At 43.5% G+C, this 20,162-nt stretch overlaps 1 protein-coding gene across 1 annotated transcript in view; it reads right to left on the bottom strand.

The window, feature by feature from the left end:
* Positions 1–20,162, bottom strand: part of LOC146802102 (cilia- and flagella-associated protein 337-like) — a 521,178-nt gene that overhangs the window by 314,261 nt on the left and 186,755 nt on the right. Inside the window, exon 8 of the mRNA XM_085621663.1 lies at positions 7,315–7,407. Coding sequence (XP_085477789.1) covers positions 7,315–7,407 — 93 coding nt within the window. The remainder of the gene's footprint in view (positions 1–7,314; positions 7,408–20,162) is intronic.

Raw genomic sequence — 20,162 nt, 5'->3', positions numbered from 1 at the left:
AACCATCTCTCCCCGTCCGACCTCTCCGACCTATGTAACTCCTATTTTACTAATCTGCCAACCACCAACCCTCCACTCCCTTATGCCCCCATCCCTGTTATCATAGGGACAAATAGAACCCCCTCCTCCCCCGCTTCCCCCAGACCACCACCTCAACTTTCGCTGATCCACTCTTGCCCACCCTCCATACCCAACCCCACACCACTGAAATGCATGCTAGTTAACTGTCGCTCCGCGGTCCTACACGCCACGGAAATCTCGGAAACCATCCTGAGTGAATCCATTGATATTGCATTCCTCACTGAAACCTGGCTAAATGACCACTCAACGAGCATACTTGACCTTCTCTCCCCCCAGGATACTCTATTCTTAGAAAAGACAGACCTAACAGAGATGGGGGAGGGCTAGCCATTATCTTCAAAAAGGAACTTCAGGTTTATCACTAACCCAGGCTACGCCTCATGCGAATACCTGGAAGCAGAACTGTTAACTCAAAACTCCCACCCAATTTGTCTACACAACATCTATCGCCCCCCGGGACCACCACAGCCCTTCATTGAGGACTTGTCTGATCTACTGGCGCAATCAGCATTATCGAACTCCAAAAATCTCTTTCTTGGGGATCTTAACCTCCATTGGAATGATACCAATGACCCCACCATCTCCCTCCTCACTACACTTCTTGAAATCAACGAACTCAAACAACTCTGCCAATCTCCAACTCACACTAAAGGATCCATACTTGACGTCATTCTGTCCAACGATGATCTGACTTCCGTTACCAATATCATCCCCACTGACTGGTCCGACCATCACCTTATACTCTTCACCATTGATACCTCAGCAAACCTCCCTGCCCCTAAAACTACCAGACCTAAGAAATTGACCAGAAACCTAAAAGGCATCCCCCCAGGAGTTCTACAATCGAAACTCCAAGCTCAACTTCTTCTCATTCCCCCCTCCCAAAATGCGAATGAGCTCACTGAACTATTTAACAATACTGTTACAGATATTCTTGACCAACTAGCCCCGCCTAAACTCAAAAACCAAAGAAACACCCCGTCAAACTCTTGGCTTAATACAGAGATAAATAATGAGAGACGGGCACTCAGACTGTCGGAAAGAACCTGGAGACACCATCCCTCACCCTCCCATCTTACACTTCTCAGACATGCCAGATCCACTTACAAAAAACACATCCTCAAGGAAAAAGCATCCTTCTTCCGCACTCAACTTGACCGTGCCATAAACAGACCCAGGGAACTCTTCAAAATCATCCAAAACCAAACTTCCCCCGCACCTCCAAATATGACAGCCTCATCAGACAGATGTGAAGAAATTGCCCACTTCTTCTCTGAAAAAATTGCCAAAATTGACCATATCCTTCCATTCCCATACAACTATCCTCCAACCCCCAATCCAATCCTGTCCTCACCTCTAATACCTACTCCACATCCCCCCTTCCAGACGACACACACTCTCCTCTGCCCTCTATCCTACTGCTCCCCAGCGAGCCTCCTCTCCCGCCCATTTCCATACCCCCCCACCACTCCACAAGCCTCTCACCTTCCACATCTCCAGTAACCAACTCCCCTAAATCTCAACTTAAGAACAATGCCTCCTTGCTCAACTTTCTTCCCGTCACTGAGCTTGAAGTCCTCAATTTAATTGGCAATCTAAAACCATCCTCCCACACAAAAGACCCAATACCCTCCAACCTTGTCCCTGCCCTTAAGCACATCATCACCCCATTCTGGACCAAAATCCTCAACACCTCTCTCTCCACGGGCTGTGTCCCCTCCTCCCTTCAGCTTGGTCAAATCTCGCCCATAATCAAAAACCCCAATGCTGACCCCAATGACCTAAATAATCTCCGCCCCATTACTAACCTCCCCCTTCTCTCAAAGGTACTTGAAAAATGTGTCCTACTACAATTAGACAAACACATAGAAAATGTCAACCTTCTCGACACCTTTCAATCTGGCTTCAGAAAAGGCTGCAGCACCGAAACGGCGATGCCCAATGTCATAGATGACATCCATCAATCACTTGACAATGGCGAGACCTGCCTTCTTATCCTTCTTGATCTCTCCGCAGCATTTGATACAGTCAACCATTCAGCCCTACTTAATGTGCTCAGGAACCGTTTTGGCCTTAATGGCACCGCCTACAAATGGTTCATCTCTTATCTACAACACCGTACTCAGCAAATCAAAATTCAAAACTGTCTCTCTACCCCCACTCCTGTCTCCCTTGGAGTCCCCCAAGGATCTATTCTCTCTCCCTCCCTCTTTAACCTCTTTATGGAACCTCTCACAATCATTCTTAACCAAGCAGGCATAAATTACCACCTTTACGCCGATGACACCCAAATCTATTACAAGATTAAAACTCATGCTGACATCTTACACCTGAACAACACCCTTACCAAGATCCAAACATGGTTCCATTCCAATCATCTCAAACTCAACCCTAACAAAACCGAAATCATTCTCTTCTCCCCCAAAAATAACCCTCTACCCGTTCAATCATGGATCCCTGACCTCAATGCACTCAATTGCTCACTCACCCTGTCCAACTCCGTCAAATCTCTTGGCATCACTATCGACAACACCCTAACCCCTAATGTTCACATCAAAACTCTGCCAAAGGAGCCCTCTTCACTCTCCGTCACCTCAAGAAAATTAAACCATTCATACCCACCGATGATATCAAACTCGTAGTTCAGTCGATTGTTCTGTCACGTATTGATTATGGTAATGCCATCCTTAATGGAATCCCCAAAGTACACCTAGCTCCAATCAGAGCTGTGCTCAACTTTTCTGCCAGGCTCATCACGGACTACAAACGCTTCGATCATATATCCCCGGCTCTCAAATCTCTTAAATGGCTCCCTATCGAAGGCAGATCTGCCTACAAAACCGCCTGCATTACTCATAAAGTCCTCCACCAAAACACTCCGCATTACCTCTCAAAGAAACTCCACACTGCGGGCTCCACTCGACCTCTGAGAAGCACCAACACCCTACTCCTAATCCCACCTCTGCATAAAAAGAAAGCTACACATTCTCGCTCCTTCTCTGGCAATGTCCCTATTATCTGGAATGCCCTCCCAAAAAACCTGCGCTGCAATCCCTCCTATTCTAGTTTCAAAAAAGACCTCAAAACCCACCTCCTCAATTATTATTGGGGTTCCTAACCTCTGTCCTACTCCTGATTTCTTATCTATCACACTATATTTGTTCAGTAATTTTATACCCTGTTCTCCTGTTTCACCATTTACCTAATTACTTAAATGTATAGCTCCTGCCCCTGTTTATTTATCTGGTTTTGTATAATGCTCATGTTGTCTGTACTTTGTAAATTTTTGTTGCACTACCTTTCATATGCTTTTTACCCTATGTGCCTTATACTATCCTTATCTTGTAAAGCGCTCTGATACCTCTGGGTCTAGCCAGCGCTATATAAAACCTTCAAAATAAAATAAATAAAATAAATGTGTCTCTTGACGCCCCCAGGTACCCAAGCCTGGCATCAAGAGCAAAACATTGCAGATCATAAACAAAATAGATGATAAATTGGAACACAGGAGGAGTCCGGAAGTCTTCTTTGTACAAATCACCCTTCACAGGAAGCACCTATTTGGTCTCCAATTGGAGGAATTGGTTTCCAAAACCTATAAGAATTGCAAACACCCTGTGGTCCCAGAGAAGACACTACTAGACTACAGGTGTTTTGATTCATGTTGCTGTTTCAACAGAGCTTGAAGTTACTCCTATTGCTTCTAGGAAGATGGTTACAAGGACAATGAGCAGTCTGCAAGCATCCCATGCCCCCTCCTTCCAGGGCTCTCAGATCATGTCTATGCCAAAGATAAAAGGGTTTGTTCTCCTCCAGTGAGTGGAAGACTCACTCAGCTCTATGCAAGTTGGGTTCAATCTAACTCTAATAAATCAAATACTTGATATTGGAAGACAGAAACAGAATAGGGTTATCAACCCCTCCTTCAAAATCAGAAGAACATTTAACACCCTTTCCTCACAGCACTCTTCTGCAATTAGCCATGAATTCCCATATTAATGATCTACTGTCCAAAAAGTCAGTGTTCCCTGTACCATCCGATAAGCTGGGCTAAAGGGTTTTCTTCACTGTATTTCTAGTGGAAAAAACAATGAAGATTTCAGACTCATTGTCTAGCTAAAGGATCTACATCATTTTATCACCAAGAATTATTTCAAAATGGACAGTCAGTAAATGGTCATTTCAATGGTATCTACAGGAAATTTCATACTCTCCTTGGGTCTTTAGAATGTGTATCTTCACATCCAAGTACACCCCAGTAATTAAAGGTTCCTTGAGTTTACCTTGCAGATCCTCAAGTATTAGGTTGTGGTCCCTGCTCTTGGCCTCAAATTGTGTATTTAAGAAGTTCTTGTATCTGCTCATGGTATACTTTCTTAATGAGTGAGGACTGGTTCACCCATATATAGATGACTCTCTGGTAAAAATTATGCAGGGTAAGTATCGTGTTTGCCATCTTCAGGGACTTGCTAAATTCGGCAAAGTCCCATCTCTAACCTTTTTGAGAAGTGCAGTACATTGGGAGCTAGTTCAGAACAGACTTGGGCTGAGATTTTCTTACTATAGATTGGGCTCAGAAACAGAAATTTACCTTCAGAGGATCACAGACTAATCAGAAGCTCTTGATCTGTGGTGATTTCTTCTAGAGAGCAAAATGCCTGCTGCTCTTCCATTGGTCGATTGGGCCTATCTGCATCTTGGAATTCTGGACCGTCACATCCTCAGGTTCTCACACCCATTGCACGGCAATTTGGGAAAACCAATTATAGTCCTGCCTGAAATCCAGAAAGAGCTGAATTGGTGAATGAATCCCAATGGTCTAGTGGAGTGTTTAACTCTCCACCCTCTCTTCAGAGCGTGGTCACAATGGATGCCAGTGGCTGGGGCTTAAGAGTGGTTCTGTCGAGAGGCTCATCAGTTTGGAGGGAACTGACAGCAGTTTTCCAGGCACTGCAGCTTTTTTATCCTCAGCTTTTGGGAGATTGTGTTATGATACAGACATGACCACAAAGGCTTCCCTGAGTCATCTTAGTGGCACCAGGTCTCAATCATGTTATTACTAGAAGAGGACACTGGGCAGAATGTCATGTGATGTCTTTCTCACAAGTTCATCACAGGTCTGGACAACTGTTGAGAAGACCCACTCCCCCAGCCAACCAAGGTCAGATTGAACAGAAAATAGGCCCTGGTGCCAAAATAAAGGTGGGCCTCATTAATGAATCAGAGAGCTAACAAATAATGGCCCATAGTTGTAAAGACATGCTCTATAAGGGTTTTTGGTAACCATACAACAGGCTCACAAAGAGCTAAAAAAGAGAGCCCACACACTGACCTGTTAGACCAGCACGCCTGGCATTGCCAGATTGCATTAAAGGCCAATCTATCCATGCAGCCATCTCTCTCTCTCATCTCTGGAATTTTCTTTACTGACCATAGAAATTCTCTTGAATTTGCATGAAATTAAGCTGCCCTGTTTAGTATTATTTGCCTCTCAGCAAAATGACAAGCTAAAACAGTACTGCTTCAGTCCTGGGATTCAGAGGCTTGGAGGAGGAATTCTCTTTCTTGTCCCTAGCCGGAGGGTCTTCTGTATGCCTTTCCCCCATCCATTTTCCACAAACATTTCAGTAGAAGGTGCACAAGGATCAGGCTTGGGTGTTGGTGGTCATTCTCTTTTGGCCTTGAATGTCCTGGTTTTCTCTTCTTCGCCAGACGTCAGTGGAGTCGGAGTGTGTTCTCCACTTAATGGATGCCAACATCTTTGAAAATACATCCTTTCCATAGACTCAGGTTAACAGCTTCGCTTTTGATATGTCAGGGTTGCTCAATATAGCTTTGTCTGGTACTGTGATTTTGGGTGTCCAGAAATCTTACAGGGATTCTGCATTGAAAGCTTTTCATGATTACTGGGACTCTTTTCAGTTTGGGTGTATGACTCTGGGTGCCAGCTCTGGAGATTGTGAAGGGGGCCTTATGCTATAATTGTTTTCCTGGAGGATTTTGACAAGGGTCTTGTCGTCTCCACCTTACATTTTCAGTGGGTATCAGGGAACCTTGAGTTTGTGTGAAATATTTGCAGTCCTAAGCCTTACATCAACTCAAGGGTTAGACTTTTGTGAGGCCTGTTTTCAGGTCTTCCATGACACTTTGGCATGTTCGCTAAGTACTAGCTGCTCTACTACAAAAACCCAATTTCGAACCTTTGGAGGAGGTTTCCGTGAAGTCTTCGGTCCAGATTTACTAACACATTGTGTGGCGCATTTGTCACAAAAGTGACGCATACCCAGTGCAAAGTGTTGTGGTAGGATTTAGTTTCCAACACAATTCATGATTTGTGTTGAAATGTCGCATAAAGTAACATACATTGCTATATGCGCAACTTTGCACTACTTTGCATCAAGGGGGCATACCATGAGTGGGACATGGTCATTCCTGGCCAACTAACCATGGGTTTTGATGGAAATCCTTATCTACAAACATTTGTAGAAAGGGATATGCACCACAAAAGTAAGCCCAACAAAGTAGCCACGTTTTTCCAACTTTGCATGTGTGCTGCTCTGTAAAGCACACAGACAAAGTGGTAAAAGTATTAAACCATGACTTTTGAACAGTACTGGAAAGAGTACTCTTCTAATAATTTGGTGGCTATACTGCATGCGACAAAACTTAATATATCTGACCCAAGTCCCTTAAAGTACTATTTCTTAGGACAATTATTTTAGCTAAACGATTGGGAAAGCTTGGGTTGTTACTTTGCGCTCTTCGTTAGCTACTGTTTTGTCTGATAGTGTGGTTCTCAGGCTCCCACTCAATTTTATCCTCACAATCCATTCTAAACTGAATCTAGAACAGGAGATTAGTCTTCCTTCTTTCTTGCCTAATCCAGTTTAGGAGAAAGAACAAGCTTTTTACAATCGTCATCTCCCAAAAGGCTGGTACATTTAGCACTTGATGGAGGAAGGGTTACCTTTTATGACTGAATCTCTGTAAAAGGAGGAGGGGACCTGTATAAGAAAAAATGCTTTAGAGAGATTTTTAATGGAGATGCTTATCCTCACGGTGTGAGGAATGGGTAAGGAAGCTATCTCATTGAGTAATTAGTGTTACTGGTTAGTAATAGGGCCATAGGAGGTAAACATGGCAGCAGCTGTCAGATTCTCTAACGTGAATTTTGTATAAGAAGCTATATAATTTCGTTTTTTTCTAATCAAACTTTGCACAATCAAGCCTTACCAGTAATCCAATTTTAAAGGAACGGTTTCTAATCCACTGATCTGGCAATAAGGCTCCAAGTTTGACAGCTCGTAAAGCTGAATTTCACGATCCCTGTGTAAGAAGACAGAAACAGTGTAAATAACTTTAATTCCTGAAAATAACTTTAATTCCTGAACTGCACTTGAGACTCTCCGTTCAAGCATCATTTCGGGGTATATCTGGGGTAGGAGCTGACTGCTACCAATAGGATTCCACCCACGGAGAGGGGCCTAAACTGCCCTAGTCCGAAATTGGGATGATATAAAAACACAGTTGACAAAAATGGTGTAGCAGCGCTCCTACTGGACCTTTTAGTGGCTTTGGACACAATACACCATGAGACATTACTTCTTAGACTGAAAGAATTCAGTATTGATGGCATCACTCTGAACTGGATTTTCTCTTAAATAAACAACAGATCACCAGAGTCACACACCCACTTTCTCTTGGAATACTTACTGCATATAAACAGGAGTTACACATAGATTTGTATTGATCTATCACCTCACATTTACTTTTTAGCATTGAAACTTTTCAACAGTTTCCAACATACCTGCTTCAACTAGGCAGATGATACACAGATAATTCTCAAACTGGAAAACCCAAGGATTTAGGAATATTAAAATGTAACACCTGCATCATAGCCATAGATCAATGAATGGCATGGAATCACCTGAAAAACTGAAATACTGGCCTACAGTGAGTAGAAAAATGAGGACCCTTTATCTTTCTGGCCAGATGAACTGGGGAACCCACTAAACATAGCTGCAAGTGTAAATCTCAGAATCTTCTTTTACTATACTTCATATGACTACTCAAGTAGACAGAATGCTCCAATCAACTTACTACACAATGCAAATGCATAGCCACATTATTCTACAATTTCAACTTCCTCCAAAGGTACAAACAGCAACCTTACTTATTCTCTCCAAACTTAACTATACTATGGACTATACAACAGCATTCAACTCGCAATTATCAAAAGACTATGAAGAATACCAAATTAAGCAGTAAGACTACTTATACCTATAAATATGCAAACCCACATCTTTCCGATTATGGATGCTCTACGCTGGCTCCCAATTGCAAGAAGATCCTCTTTCAAACTACTCTGCATCACACAGAGGGCTATCAATTGCTTACAACCCAACAACCCATGCATGTGTCTCAAACAAAAACATAATGGAAAGATCAATGCAAACCCAGAATTGATCACTCCTTAAAATCACACCAGACAAACCTAAACGACCGGCTATCCCAAATATGTCCCTAGGTAATCAACTTTCAACCTTTCTTCTCTACTCTTTATTCTTCTAGTGCATCATATCTCAATATTCTAAAAATACCCTAAAAAGATTAACCTGATTTATAGATAGGGACTATTCTCTCTTCTACATTTCAATTTGAATTAAATTTTCCTTACACTCCATCTTCTGCCTGCCTTAAAACCTTGGAGTTTACCCTACTCTATCACATGCCTGCCACCTTATTCTTTACTGTACTTCAGTACACTAACCACGCCCCTTCCTTATAAACATTAAATCTAATTTTGAGGAACCATTCCGCAATTCTTACCCTTTTTGTAACTTATCTGCTCATCTTACTCTCATAAATCAGCTCCCCTTCTGTGTAACCTCACCTTGAAAATTCACAATATCTAACCACCTCTACACTTTTAACTTTATTAAATGTTTTCATCTTGCAATTACACCTAACTCATATTCAATCCCTAAAACCTGGAGGAAATTATTCAGTTTCTTCAGCGCACTAGACTAACCCAATACCCAACACACTTACAACAATACTTAACAACCACTGGATTAACCACTAACATTTGGTAAAAGAGTAGCATGCAACAATACAGCACTTCAACACCTTGTCAGTGGAAGTAAGTGCTTTATAAATACATCTGAAATACAATATAATGATATTTATAGCCCCTGTGGACTACTTTGCAGTTGCAGTAATTCAGCCAACCAGATTGATGATTTAAAATCCGAATTCAATGTTTAATTTTAAGATTAATGTACAACTGAGGTCACATTCGAGTCAAAGATTGTGTGATGTTATTTCCTGTGATGGCAATAGCATAAGAGGACTATGAATTTGGTGAAGTGACACCTGGTCTGTGGTTTAATAGGGGGCTTTAGCTGTGTGAGCACTGAAGTCAATGAACAATTGAGTAAGATATTGTTTCTCTTTCCTGCAGCCTCCTCCTTTCTTATTTGTTGCATGGTTTGAAACATAGTAGAGGAAAGGTGACAACAGTGACATGAATTCTGGATCCGGCAAACCAAATACCACCTTTTTAACCTCTACATGAAGTGTGCAACTGATGTTCAGGGGATAGTGCTGATAGAGAGCATGAATGGTAGCTGAGCTGCATATTGAATCAACAGTTTTGTGGCACTCAAGAGTGAGTATGGCTGCTTCGGCTCAGATGTAATGAGCAAATGTCATGCCTGCTAAAGAGGGAAATTGCAAAGGCACTACTGGTGTACACAAACACTGTACACAGGTGAAAGTGTGAAAAAACTTTAAGGCAGAGGAAGAATGTCCCTTAAAAGAGTGCATTTGATATGCTATCAGTCTTCCCACAGAACAAGTCTTGGTTGCATCAAAGATGACTGTTGGGAGTCCCGATGGCCCTTTTTCCTATCAAATTGTCTTTTCGAGTGCTTACCAGAATAGGAGGGGTCATAGGGATTTCTCATGATCCTATTCAGATGACCACCTCAGTTGCAACTCTCTTATTAAAAATGTTGCTAATAGAACCATCTTTATCTGGGAGACAAGTGGGCTGGAAGAGTTCTGGAGTGCTTCAATGCAAGTGACACAATTGGTCTGAAAGTGGACTATGTTTCTTGAAGGGTGCTGGCTTGATTCTGGGTGAGGGCAACATTCACTCCTATGGTGCAGTGATATTTCCCAATAAAATGTAAGAGTTATGATGATTGGAGGCTCAAACAGCTTCTTCACAGAAGATCCAGTAGACAATGGGTTAGTGAAATGAAAGATGACAGTCTTTAAAATAAGGTTAGGCATGTAAACTCATGGTGGCACGGTGAGGTTACCACTGCTTGCAGTGCCTCATTGAACATGTAGGGTTCTGCTTTAAGGTAAATGGGAAGGACTTTGAACTGTTTTCCTTCTTCCCAAACATTGATATGGTAGCCTGCTAACCACCACACATATCAACTCTTCCTGGCTAGGCGCTATGGGGGAGGGGGGCACTGGGGGCGGGGGAGGGCTGAGGGAGGGATTGCAGGATCACACTTAATGGAAGTAGAATGTGAGATTCATGTGAATTTGGGGGAGAGGGGAGCTAACATTAAAAGCGGGCAGCGGATCTCCCCACTAGACGACCGTACTTGTAAGAACTGTAACGATGTACCTTATGGTTAAGTGGTGCCACCCGGCCTCCGGGATGTGGGCAGTACGGCTGTGTATACTGCACGGATAAATGGCTAAGGGGGGGGCGAGAAACCTGCATTAACGACATTTATCCTGAGTGTTATACGATATATTTGGTCCTGCAATAAAAATGGTTTGAAAAAAAAAATGGTAGCCTTCCTATGTAATGACATACATACTGTAAATCTATTGCATATCATCAGACCAGTTGCTGTACGAAGACCTGTATTTGAACCAGAGGTGATCATGTTTAATTTTCATATGAAGGAACTTGCTTACTATTATGAGTCTGGTATATTTTCCAGAGTTGATTTATTTGAACCACAAGCTCTAATTCAAACTGGAATATGCTAAATGACATACAGTTCCTCCTTCTGAGGAGTCTACCTGCAAAGCTAGGATAAATGAAGTTGATATAGAAGCTAATTATCGGAAGAATCTATGGTGTTAAAAGTGGGGGTCTCTATCTTAGGCTGAAGAACAGGAGCCTTCTCCCCTGGTACCATTAATGTACTGTATGATATCCTGAAATTAAATTAAACAAAACATTTAATTCCTATACTGAAGAACTGTGAGTTGTACCACAAAACCATCTTTCTGTTTTTGTTTCAGGAACTATTAGATGCTTCTTTGTGCTGTGTGTATCCTTCATAGCTCTATGGCGGATGAAGGTACAACAATCTTCCCATGTATGTGGACACTGTGCCATTCTGCCACTATTCAAATGCTTCTTGCCAACTTTGTGTTTTTCTCCCAATGGAGTTCACCTGTGATACAGATTTTTACTTGTGTCCTTCAAAAGACAGAGGACACTCAAGTCTCTCCACTGTATAATCAGTGATGCACCCATAAAATGGAACCTGCCTATCCCCATGATAAGGAGTGCACAATGTGCTGTTTACTGGCCATGCAACATGGCTGGAGGACAGAGTCTGTGGCCAACCCTGGAACTGCAGTACCAGCACCTTGTAGTGAAGTACCCAGCGAGGCCCCCAGTGAGGAACTGAAGTAACGGTACTGGTGCAGCAATACTGAAAAACCATAAAAAAAGAAGGATCTGGTCATAGACAAGTCTCTGTGACCAACCACCACAGTGCAGCTGATGGCTGTGCTCAGTGGGGGATGGCAGCCTGTAGTGGGGTGGGCGAGGGGCGATCTCAAAGTTGTGCACAGGTGAAGGCCGTGCACAGCAGAAAGGGTGAGCGCAGGGTGCCTGTGGGAGTTGGGCGTATGCTTAACTTTGAACATGATAACGAAAACACAATAATTCACTGATTAAAACAAAGGTTAAAGTGATATTATAGTTAGATACGGTAATAAAATCTTACCTTATGTTAAAAGTCCCCTAGAAATTCACTGAAAAAAACAAGACTTAAAGTGATGTTATAGTTAGGTGTTTTAATGAAATAAGAACTAACATTTAAAAAACAAAAAAACACTGAAATTTGCACATTATATTTTAGTGAACTAACTATACCTTGTGCCCCCTTCAAGAACTGCTTATGACCTCACATATTACATCACTCATGACATGTTAAATGACGATTGATGGCATCTCAAATGACATCTTGAATTATACTGCTATTCACATTACCACATAAACGTTTACATCACTTAAAAAAGAGAGCTATTAGTAAAGAGCCTATAATCAAATACAGCATAGAGTTACTGTGTGTCCACATGTGCGTGGCCTATAATCGAATTCAGCATAGAGTTACTATATCTTCACATGTGTGTGCTTAGAATGGAAACAATATAAGCCCTAGAGGTAAGTGTGGATGGGCATGTTGAAAGTTACATGGTGCACCGTTTGCAAACCAGTAAAGTTTAGTATTCCATTATGCAAATAGCAATTAGTACTGCATGTTAAACAAGGTAAAAACAAAGGTATGTTTCAAGGTAGGTAGTGGCTTAAAGCAAAATCCTATTGCAAGAAAGCCAAAGCTTCTGTTGCCTATAGAATATCCATTGGTGGATGTCTGGGTATATGCCCATGTTAAATAGTTGTAATACAGTGCTATAGACAAATTCTATATAACAAGGACATTTATAAGGTGTGAATGTTTTTTTTCAAAAACTGAAGAATTGTGCCCCTACTATGAACAGTTTTCTCATCAATAATTTCATTACAAATGCTGCAGTGATATTATCAGTCATTACATAGAAGATGTCATGAGTGATTTAATATGCGAGGTAATTAGCAGTGTATAGCGAGGACGCGAGTTATAGTTACCATGGGGCACAAGTTTTAGTTACTTGAGATAACCATAACTATGACTGGTGAATTTCTGTGGTTTTTAGAGTTTAAAACGTTACATTGATACTGAACATTTCACCTAACTATATTGCTAGTTTAACCTTGTATTTTTTCAGTGGATTTCTAGGTTTTTTAACATAAAGCAATATTTTATAATCATACGTAAAGCCACCCATTGGAGCATAGGGTCCCCGGGGCTTAATCAGGCTCAGAGAGGGGGGCCGCGTGCTCCCCTCCCGTTATTAATTAATTGCCCCTAGGGATGGGGTCCCCCTGGAGTGTTTTCCGGTTCGAGGAAGGGGGGGGGCAGTGTGACCCGCCCCCTCCTTTTTACAGCATTTCGGCCCCGGGGGATGGGGTCCCTGTGGTCTTTTTAGGCTAGGGGTATGCACGCCCCTCCTCATAGGTTTGCTTGAAATTTGTTTAATAAATATTTTCCACATAACACTAGAGAACATGGTCATGAATGCTGTGGTCGCACCACATCTACATCTACACGGTATGATATATTAGCACAGTTGCAAGCAGTGATATGTAGGCGGATTAACATATCATAACTCTAAAAAGTTAAAACCAAACAGTATAACAAGTGCATGTCAAACATATATCTTAAGGGGCCACCGTGCTGCAACCACGTTCTGGGGTGGGACACAAGTGGGCCTCTCTGACAGTATGGTTGGGAGTAAAGGAGGTGAGAAAAGGGTTGCTGGGCAGACAGCTAGTCAAAGAGTTGTATTGTTTTAATCTTGTGTGATGTGAAGCAGGTATGCTCAAGGCGCAACAAGTAATCGATAAGCGGTTACCAGATACATGTGAATTTGGCATCAGCCTGGTCCAGTTTGTGAGACAAAAGTTCCATTGCCATAACATACCGAAGGTGCATGAACCATTGTACAATGGGTGGGGACGTGGTTGTCTTCCAGGCTAAAGCTATGAGCTGTTTTGGAATGCCTAGCATATGGCTAATGAGCATCCAGGCAGTTTGCATCATCGCCTCCAGTTCCAGGGGTCGAACTCTAAGGGTGGGCGTAGTTGGCGGAGTACTACTACACGGAATTCTGCAGGGTTGAACAAAAACTCTGTGAACCCTGCTCCGCAACTCCGTTCCGTCTCATTCCAATTAATAAAACAGAAACCTCACATACCTTTGATAAAACAACATGTAACTATCTTTACATACAAAATGCATATAGTCATCTCACAAAAGTGAAAATGAAAATACAGCAAGCAGTGAGAGAGGTGATGACTTTGGGGTCCTCCCTAACCTAGGGAGAGAACCAAGCATCGAACACAAAGAGCACATCATGCTGAACGATTCGTTGGTGGTCCCATCCTCCTAGGACCACCCCAAGCACAGTTATGGGCAAAAATATAAGCCCAAACAAAGGCCCTGCAAAACATTATGGGACGAGATTCTAGAGTGCAGTGAATATTATAGTATCCAATATCAAAACATTCCTCAAGGGGCAGGCTCTCCTAGCTCAGCTGAGAGCAAATACTATAATATTCACTGCACTCTAGAATCTCGCCCCATAATGCTTTGCTGGGCCTTTGGTTGGCATTGTATTCCTGCCCATAACTTTGCTTGGGGTGGTCCTAGGAGAATGGTACTGCCACCGAATCGTTCAGCATGATATGGTCTTTGTGTTATAGGCATCTGATTGGACCTCCCCCTAGGTATGGGGTGACCCCAAAACCATCACCTCTCTCATTGCCTAATATTTTAAAAGTTCACTTTTGTGAATTGGTTATATGCTTTTGAGCATGTAAAGGTTAAGTTGTTTTCTCAAAGGGTTGTGGGTGCAGCAGCTAACTCCGCTACGTGGCGGTGTTGGAATTTTTGCATGAATTCCGTGTTTTCAATGTAATGCGTAGTTAACAAATCTCCACAACTTCCGCAAGCAGAACGGAGTTCATTGCCCACTGTTATCAAATACCCAATATGACTGTGGTGTATGATGCAGGGATTGAAAATCCTACAGTGCCTTTTATGTGACCCAGGATCTCCTTCTAATAAGTTGTAATGAGGGAAGCATGACCACGAAATGTAGCAGAAATCTCAAGGCTCTGTTACACAGCGCTAACATAGAACGGAAGCAGTGGGATAGATGGTGTGCAGGCGTGTTGGTGTGTAGTACCATTGTTTTATGATTTTACACGCCGTCTGTCATTGGGGTACACTTCTGCAAGTTTTGGGGATGTTGTGCCAAAGTGTTTCCTATTGCTTTTGTGAAATACCCTCTGTAGTGCTAAACTGCCATTGCGCTTGGTGCATGTGTGTGCGGGAAGGCATGGAGTTTTGAAGTACTTGGTAGGTTCAAGATATCAAACCCCTAGTGCCACCATATGTGCTAACCAGCTTCTCGAAGAGTGTGTAAGCCCACGTGTCTCCCTGCACATTAAAGGGGTGAAGCACCCAGTGACATAGTTGACAGTATTGTAGCAGCGGTTAATCTGGGACTTTGAAGTGTACTTTGGATTGATCAAAGGGTTTGATAGTGCCTCCTGCAAAGAGATCGTGTAAAGGTTGACATTCACTGGCCTCCCAGCTGGGGTGAGATCAGGTTTACAGTCAGTTGGCATGCTGGTGGACGAGAGGGTGGTGAGAGCCATCTTAAGAGCCAGTTTGTCCCAAATCTCAAAGACCGTCTTTATGGGGGTAGCTATGTATGCACTCTAGGGTCGGGCATGTTTGGAGAGCCAGGCTTAGTCCCATAGAGGGCAACAAGCCACTGCTTGGTCCAGTGTTTATTGCTTTCATAGGCAACCCACTTTGATATGGAGCAGAGATGGGTCGCCCAATAGTATTCAAGGAGGTTAGTACAAGTTAGACCACCCCTGTCCAAAGGCAGCATTAACCCAGAATTAGATAGCCTGAGGTGTTTACCTACCCCCATAAAGGGGCATATGTCTCGCTGTAGGCGCAAGATGTCGTCGGGAGGGATGGACGTGGGTAAGGATTGAAAAATATAAAGAATCTTGCAGAGGACATTCATTTTAATGGCGTCAGCCCTGCCATGATACATGGAATAGCTTCCAGCAGCAGAGGTCTTCCAGGATAGATTTTCGATTCTGGCCAGTTGGTTTGTGTCCAAGCTGCCAGAGTGCAGGTTAAGTTAAGGCCCAGATATCAAATTGTGCAGGAGGCACACTAAAAAGGGGTTAGTAGTTGAAGGGGGCGGAAGATCCTGCTTGGGTATGGTGAGGTTCAGGTATATGATTTGGCCATGTTAACTTTAAAGCCTGAGACCTTTTCAAAGGCATCAAGGCAGTGGAAAACCGCAGGAAGGGAGGTAGCAGGTTGAGTGAGAGTAAGTAGTAGGTTGTCTACGAATAGGATTATTTTTTGGGCCCGACCATCAAAAGGGATGCCCGAGACAACCACCGTCTGTCTAATAGTAATGGCTAGGGCCTCAACTGCTGAGGCAAAGAGCAAGGGTTATAATTGACACCCCTGACAGGCGCCTCTGGTAAGATGGATCGGGCTCGTATCCTGACTATTAATACGGATGGAGGCAGTCAGGCATTCATAGGAGGCCATTACCATGGTGATCGTACTCAGACCTAGACCAATCTTGTGGAAGACCGCATGGTCACATCATGGTAGGACACAGTCAGAGTGGTCTAGATGAGGGGCTCCCACATCCTGTGTGTTGCATAGTCAACGAGCAGAAGGTCTCGCTAGGGTTTTGCCAGGAAGGGCACAGGGTAATTATAATATCAATGCAGTGCAAACCTATGTGTGGTGGTGCGGAGGTCAAACCAGTGAGAAAGGGGCAATCATCTCTCCACAATATACCTGACCAGCAAATAATAAGAAACAAATAAGGAAAACAAACAATAGTAAGCCAAAAGAGCCCAACAACACCATTTGGGCCCTGCGGAGACCGGCACAAGGGCACAAAGGTCCCTCTGGAGGTATCACCCTCCTGGGTTACAAATCGAGGTGGGCAGGCCACAGCGAATGTTCGCAGTCGCATCAATGGAAAATTTGTTAAGGGAAGTAGCAGTGGGTGGAACATAGGAGTGCCAGAAGTATGGTCCTCCAGACCCCATGTCCTGCCTCAACCGGGGCTCAAAGCTCAAAAGCTGTCAAGGATGCATCATGAAAGTAAGGGGGGGGCCCTGTCAATGGGGTGTATAGTCAAGCCATTGTCCTTGTCAGCCAATCGTGGATGTGGGTGGGGATGGGTCTTTCCCCATATTCTGTTGGTGGGTGATAATATCTTGCTTGGACTCCTTTTTTAGGTCTCGCCTTGGCAGCGCATGCGCTGTCTCAGCGAGACCTAAAGTAATCTGTATGGTGGCTTAAACTCAGGGTAATTTGTTTTTGCGTTTGCGATTGGTTTACGTGTGGCATTGCTGTTGTTATCTTGCTTTCTGTTGTCTGTTGATTGTATGGTAACTTCCGTGTAGTCCCGCAGCAGCGGCGCCTAACTACAGTTTTCGTCCGCTCTGCTGGCACTTGTTTTAATTGCGTGCACTGTGCCATCTGTTTACGAGATGGCGTGGAAATAGTCCTGCAGTGGGCCACTAGGTGTCGCCCTTGCTCCAGCAAAAATAAGTTTCCTGACACCTATTGTACGATGGAACAGGCTTCGAGGTAAACGTAATTCTCTGCGGCTGCTGATGAACTCTGAACATTTGAATCATGGGGGCTGTTGCGCTGTTAACAGGAGTAAACACACAACGTGCTCTTCTAAACTATGTCTGCGAAACTAAAAATATCATGGATAAAGGCTGCATTTGAAATAATTACGTATAATACATTGAATACGGGCAAGAATGTAATATTTGTTAATTGAGTATTGTTCGGCCCGTTGAGAAAAAAAACAGTTCTTTAAAGAGCCCAGAAGAGAGCCCTACATTATAAGGTCCGTGCTTTCACATGTTGAAAGCATCAACATGTTGCTGACAGGATTCAGGTTCAAGTGCACTGAACAATACATAGTCTGCTTGCATATGTCAGATATGATTGGCGCTTCTGGTAAGGCACAAGCAGATAAACTACAGGCAGCTTTCACAAGGCCTGTAAATTCATCAATTAAACACCGAAAATATTACAGTGATATTGAGATGTACATTGCGCAATGATTTACGAAAGCACTGCAGCAGAAAACCAAAAACTGGCAGTTACACAGTGCTGAGCATAAATCTGTCTAAAGTGCAGGCTTTATGAATTCAGATTTTTAGAGCATTCTTTCAACCTGAAAGAGTTGTCCTTCATAAATTCGGATTTCATATTACCCCAAGGCTGCGCAGTTATAAATACATTAAAGCTTTTAGCAATGTTGATTTGGAATGTAGGTTATTGTACATTTCGATTACGTTTACTATGTTATGGCACCAGAACTTGTATAGAGCTTGTCTCTGGGATTTTCCATGAACCAGAGTCCATGGGACCTGGTGTAGCAGTTTAGAGTTGATCAGGATGCTTGGTGTATTACTCCATGATGTGTACTATGCACATGGTTCCATGCTGGTTGTAGGATTAGCACAACGGAGTTGAGTTGTCGTTCACAGTGCTGATAAACGGTAATTATTTATCTAAAGGGGTGTGCGTCACTTGTGGGTATGTTATGGTTCTGAGGCAGGAGCGCAACACCCGATGGGCTGAGAGGACTTTAGCCCCCACCTCCTCCGTGGGCTGAGCCCGGACACCGGGATGCCAGGTACCATGGCGCTGCTCTGACCTGCTCATTTACAGCACATCAAGCCTTTGTTGTCTCTCCATTCACCCTTCTGCTCTTGGATTTCTGCCTAATCGTGAAATTTTCATTACAGAAAAAACAAAGTGAGGTGTTACCGATACCCCTATCAACAGCCAGAGCGGCTGACTTAGGAGCTGCGGAACAGGTTAGTTTGCTGGGCATCCTAGGATTCTGGGAAATTCAGAAACTCTCTCCAAGCCTAAACAAGCATTGACATAGCCAATAGGTCTCGTCTTTGGGACCTTATAAGTGTTTAGCCATGCAACACTTGATATTGTTGCACCAATGATATTGTACAGCATAACTAAATACTTATAAGGTTCCAAAGGTGAAACCTATTGGCTATGCCAATGCCTGTTGAGTTTGTCATGGTGCTTAACGTATACTGTGTGCCAGACCGGGCGCCACCTCTCCCCGATTGTCGCACAGGTTGGGTAAATGTCTCTGCTAGATGTGTCATCAGGGATGCCCAAAAGCTTCTTCGATTCAGCTAGAGAGTGCAAGGATCTCTGCTTCCCCTTCCAGTGAAACATAAGAGCAAAAGGGTGGACCCACTGGTAAATGATGTTTAGTTCCCTTAATTTATCAGTGATTTGATTGAAATCACCTCTCTTGCGCAGCATAACTGGGGAGAGATCCTGAAAGAGTTGAATGGTTTGGCCATGGAAGATCAAATTTGCTTTCTCCATGGCTGCCTGAAGGATGGTTTATTTTTCAGAGAAGAAATAAACCCTTGTGAGAATATCTGGGATGGCATTTGGATGTCCAAGCGCTGGCGAACTCGATGGGCTCTGTCCAGGGTTGCAGATGGCCTCCACATCAGCCAAAATCATCTGCAGGAGCTCAGCAGTAAAGGCCATGATGTCATTGCCATTTGTGCTCATGGGGACCTCCCCGAATGTTGGACCTGCAGCTTCTATTTTCTTCCTGCTTGGCCTGCAGTTCCACCTGCTGTTCCTCCAGGGTCGCCACCCTGCACCGTAGCATTTCCTGGTCCTTCACCCAAGAGTATGCTGTGCGCTTGAGGTCATCCACTCGCCCCCCTCATTTCAAAGATGTCACGTCGTAGACCCTGGAAATAGGACTTCAAGGCAGCTTTTAGGGATCCTATTTTAGAGCAAATGTCTTTCAGGAATTGATCCATGTAATCTAGTGTGATGGGCACCGGCGAGGATCCTCCAAACGCTGTCAGAGGGGTGGTCTCCTTTGTGTCCATAGCCCCTGCGGGGACCATGTGCCAGAGTAAAGTCACAGAAGTCTCTTTGGGGGGCTTGGGTCGCAGCATCACAGTAGGAGGAGCAGAAGGGCACGAGGGCTCAGCAGCGAGGTGCAAATACCAGTCCTTCTTCCCATTGTATTGCTTACACCAAGAGTTCGGGGGGGATGGCGATGGCTCAGCGATGACACTTTAGGGCGCTGCAGCAATCTGGCAGTATTCTTTTTTT

The sequence above is a fragment of the Triturus cristatus genome, chromosome 8 (assembly GCF_964204655.1).
Source record: "Triturus cristatus chromosome 8, aTriCri1.1, whole genome shotgun sequence".
Classification (NCBI taxonomy): domain Eukaryota; kingdom Metazoa; phylum Chordata; class Amphibia; order Caudata; family Salamandridae; genus Triturus; species Triturus cristatus.
The sequence above is the reverse complement of the archived record's forward strand: the minus strand, read 5'-3'. Positions and strand labels throughout refer to the sequence as shown.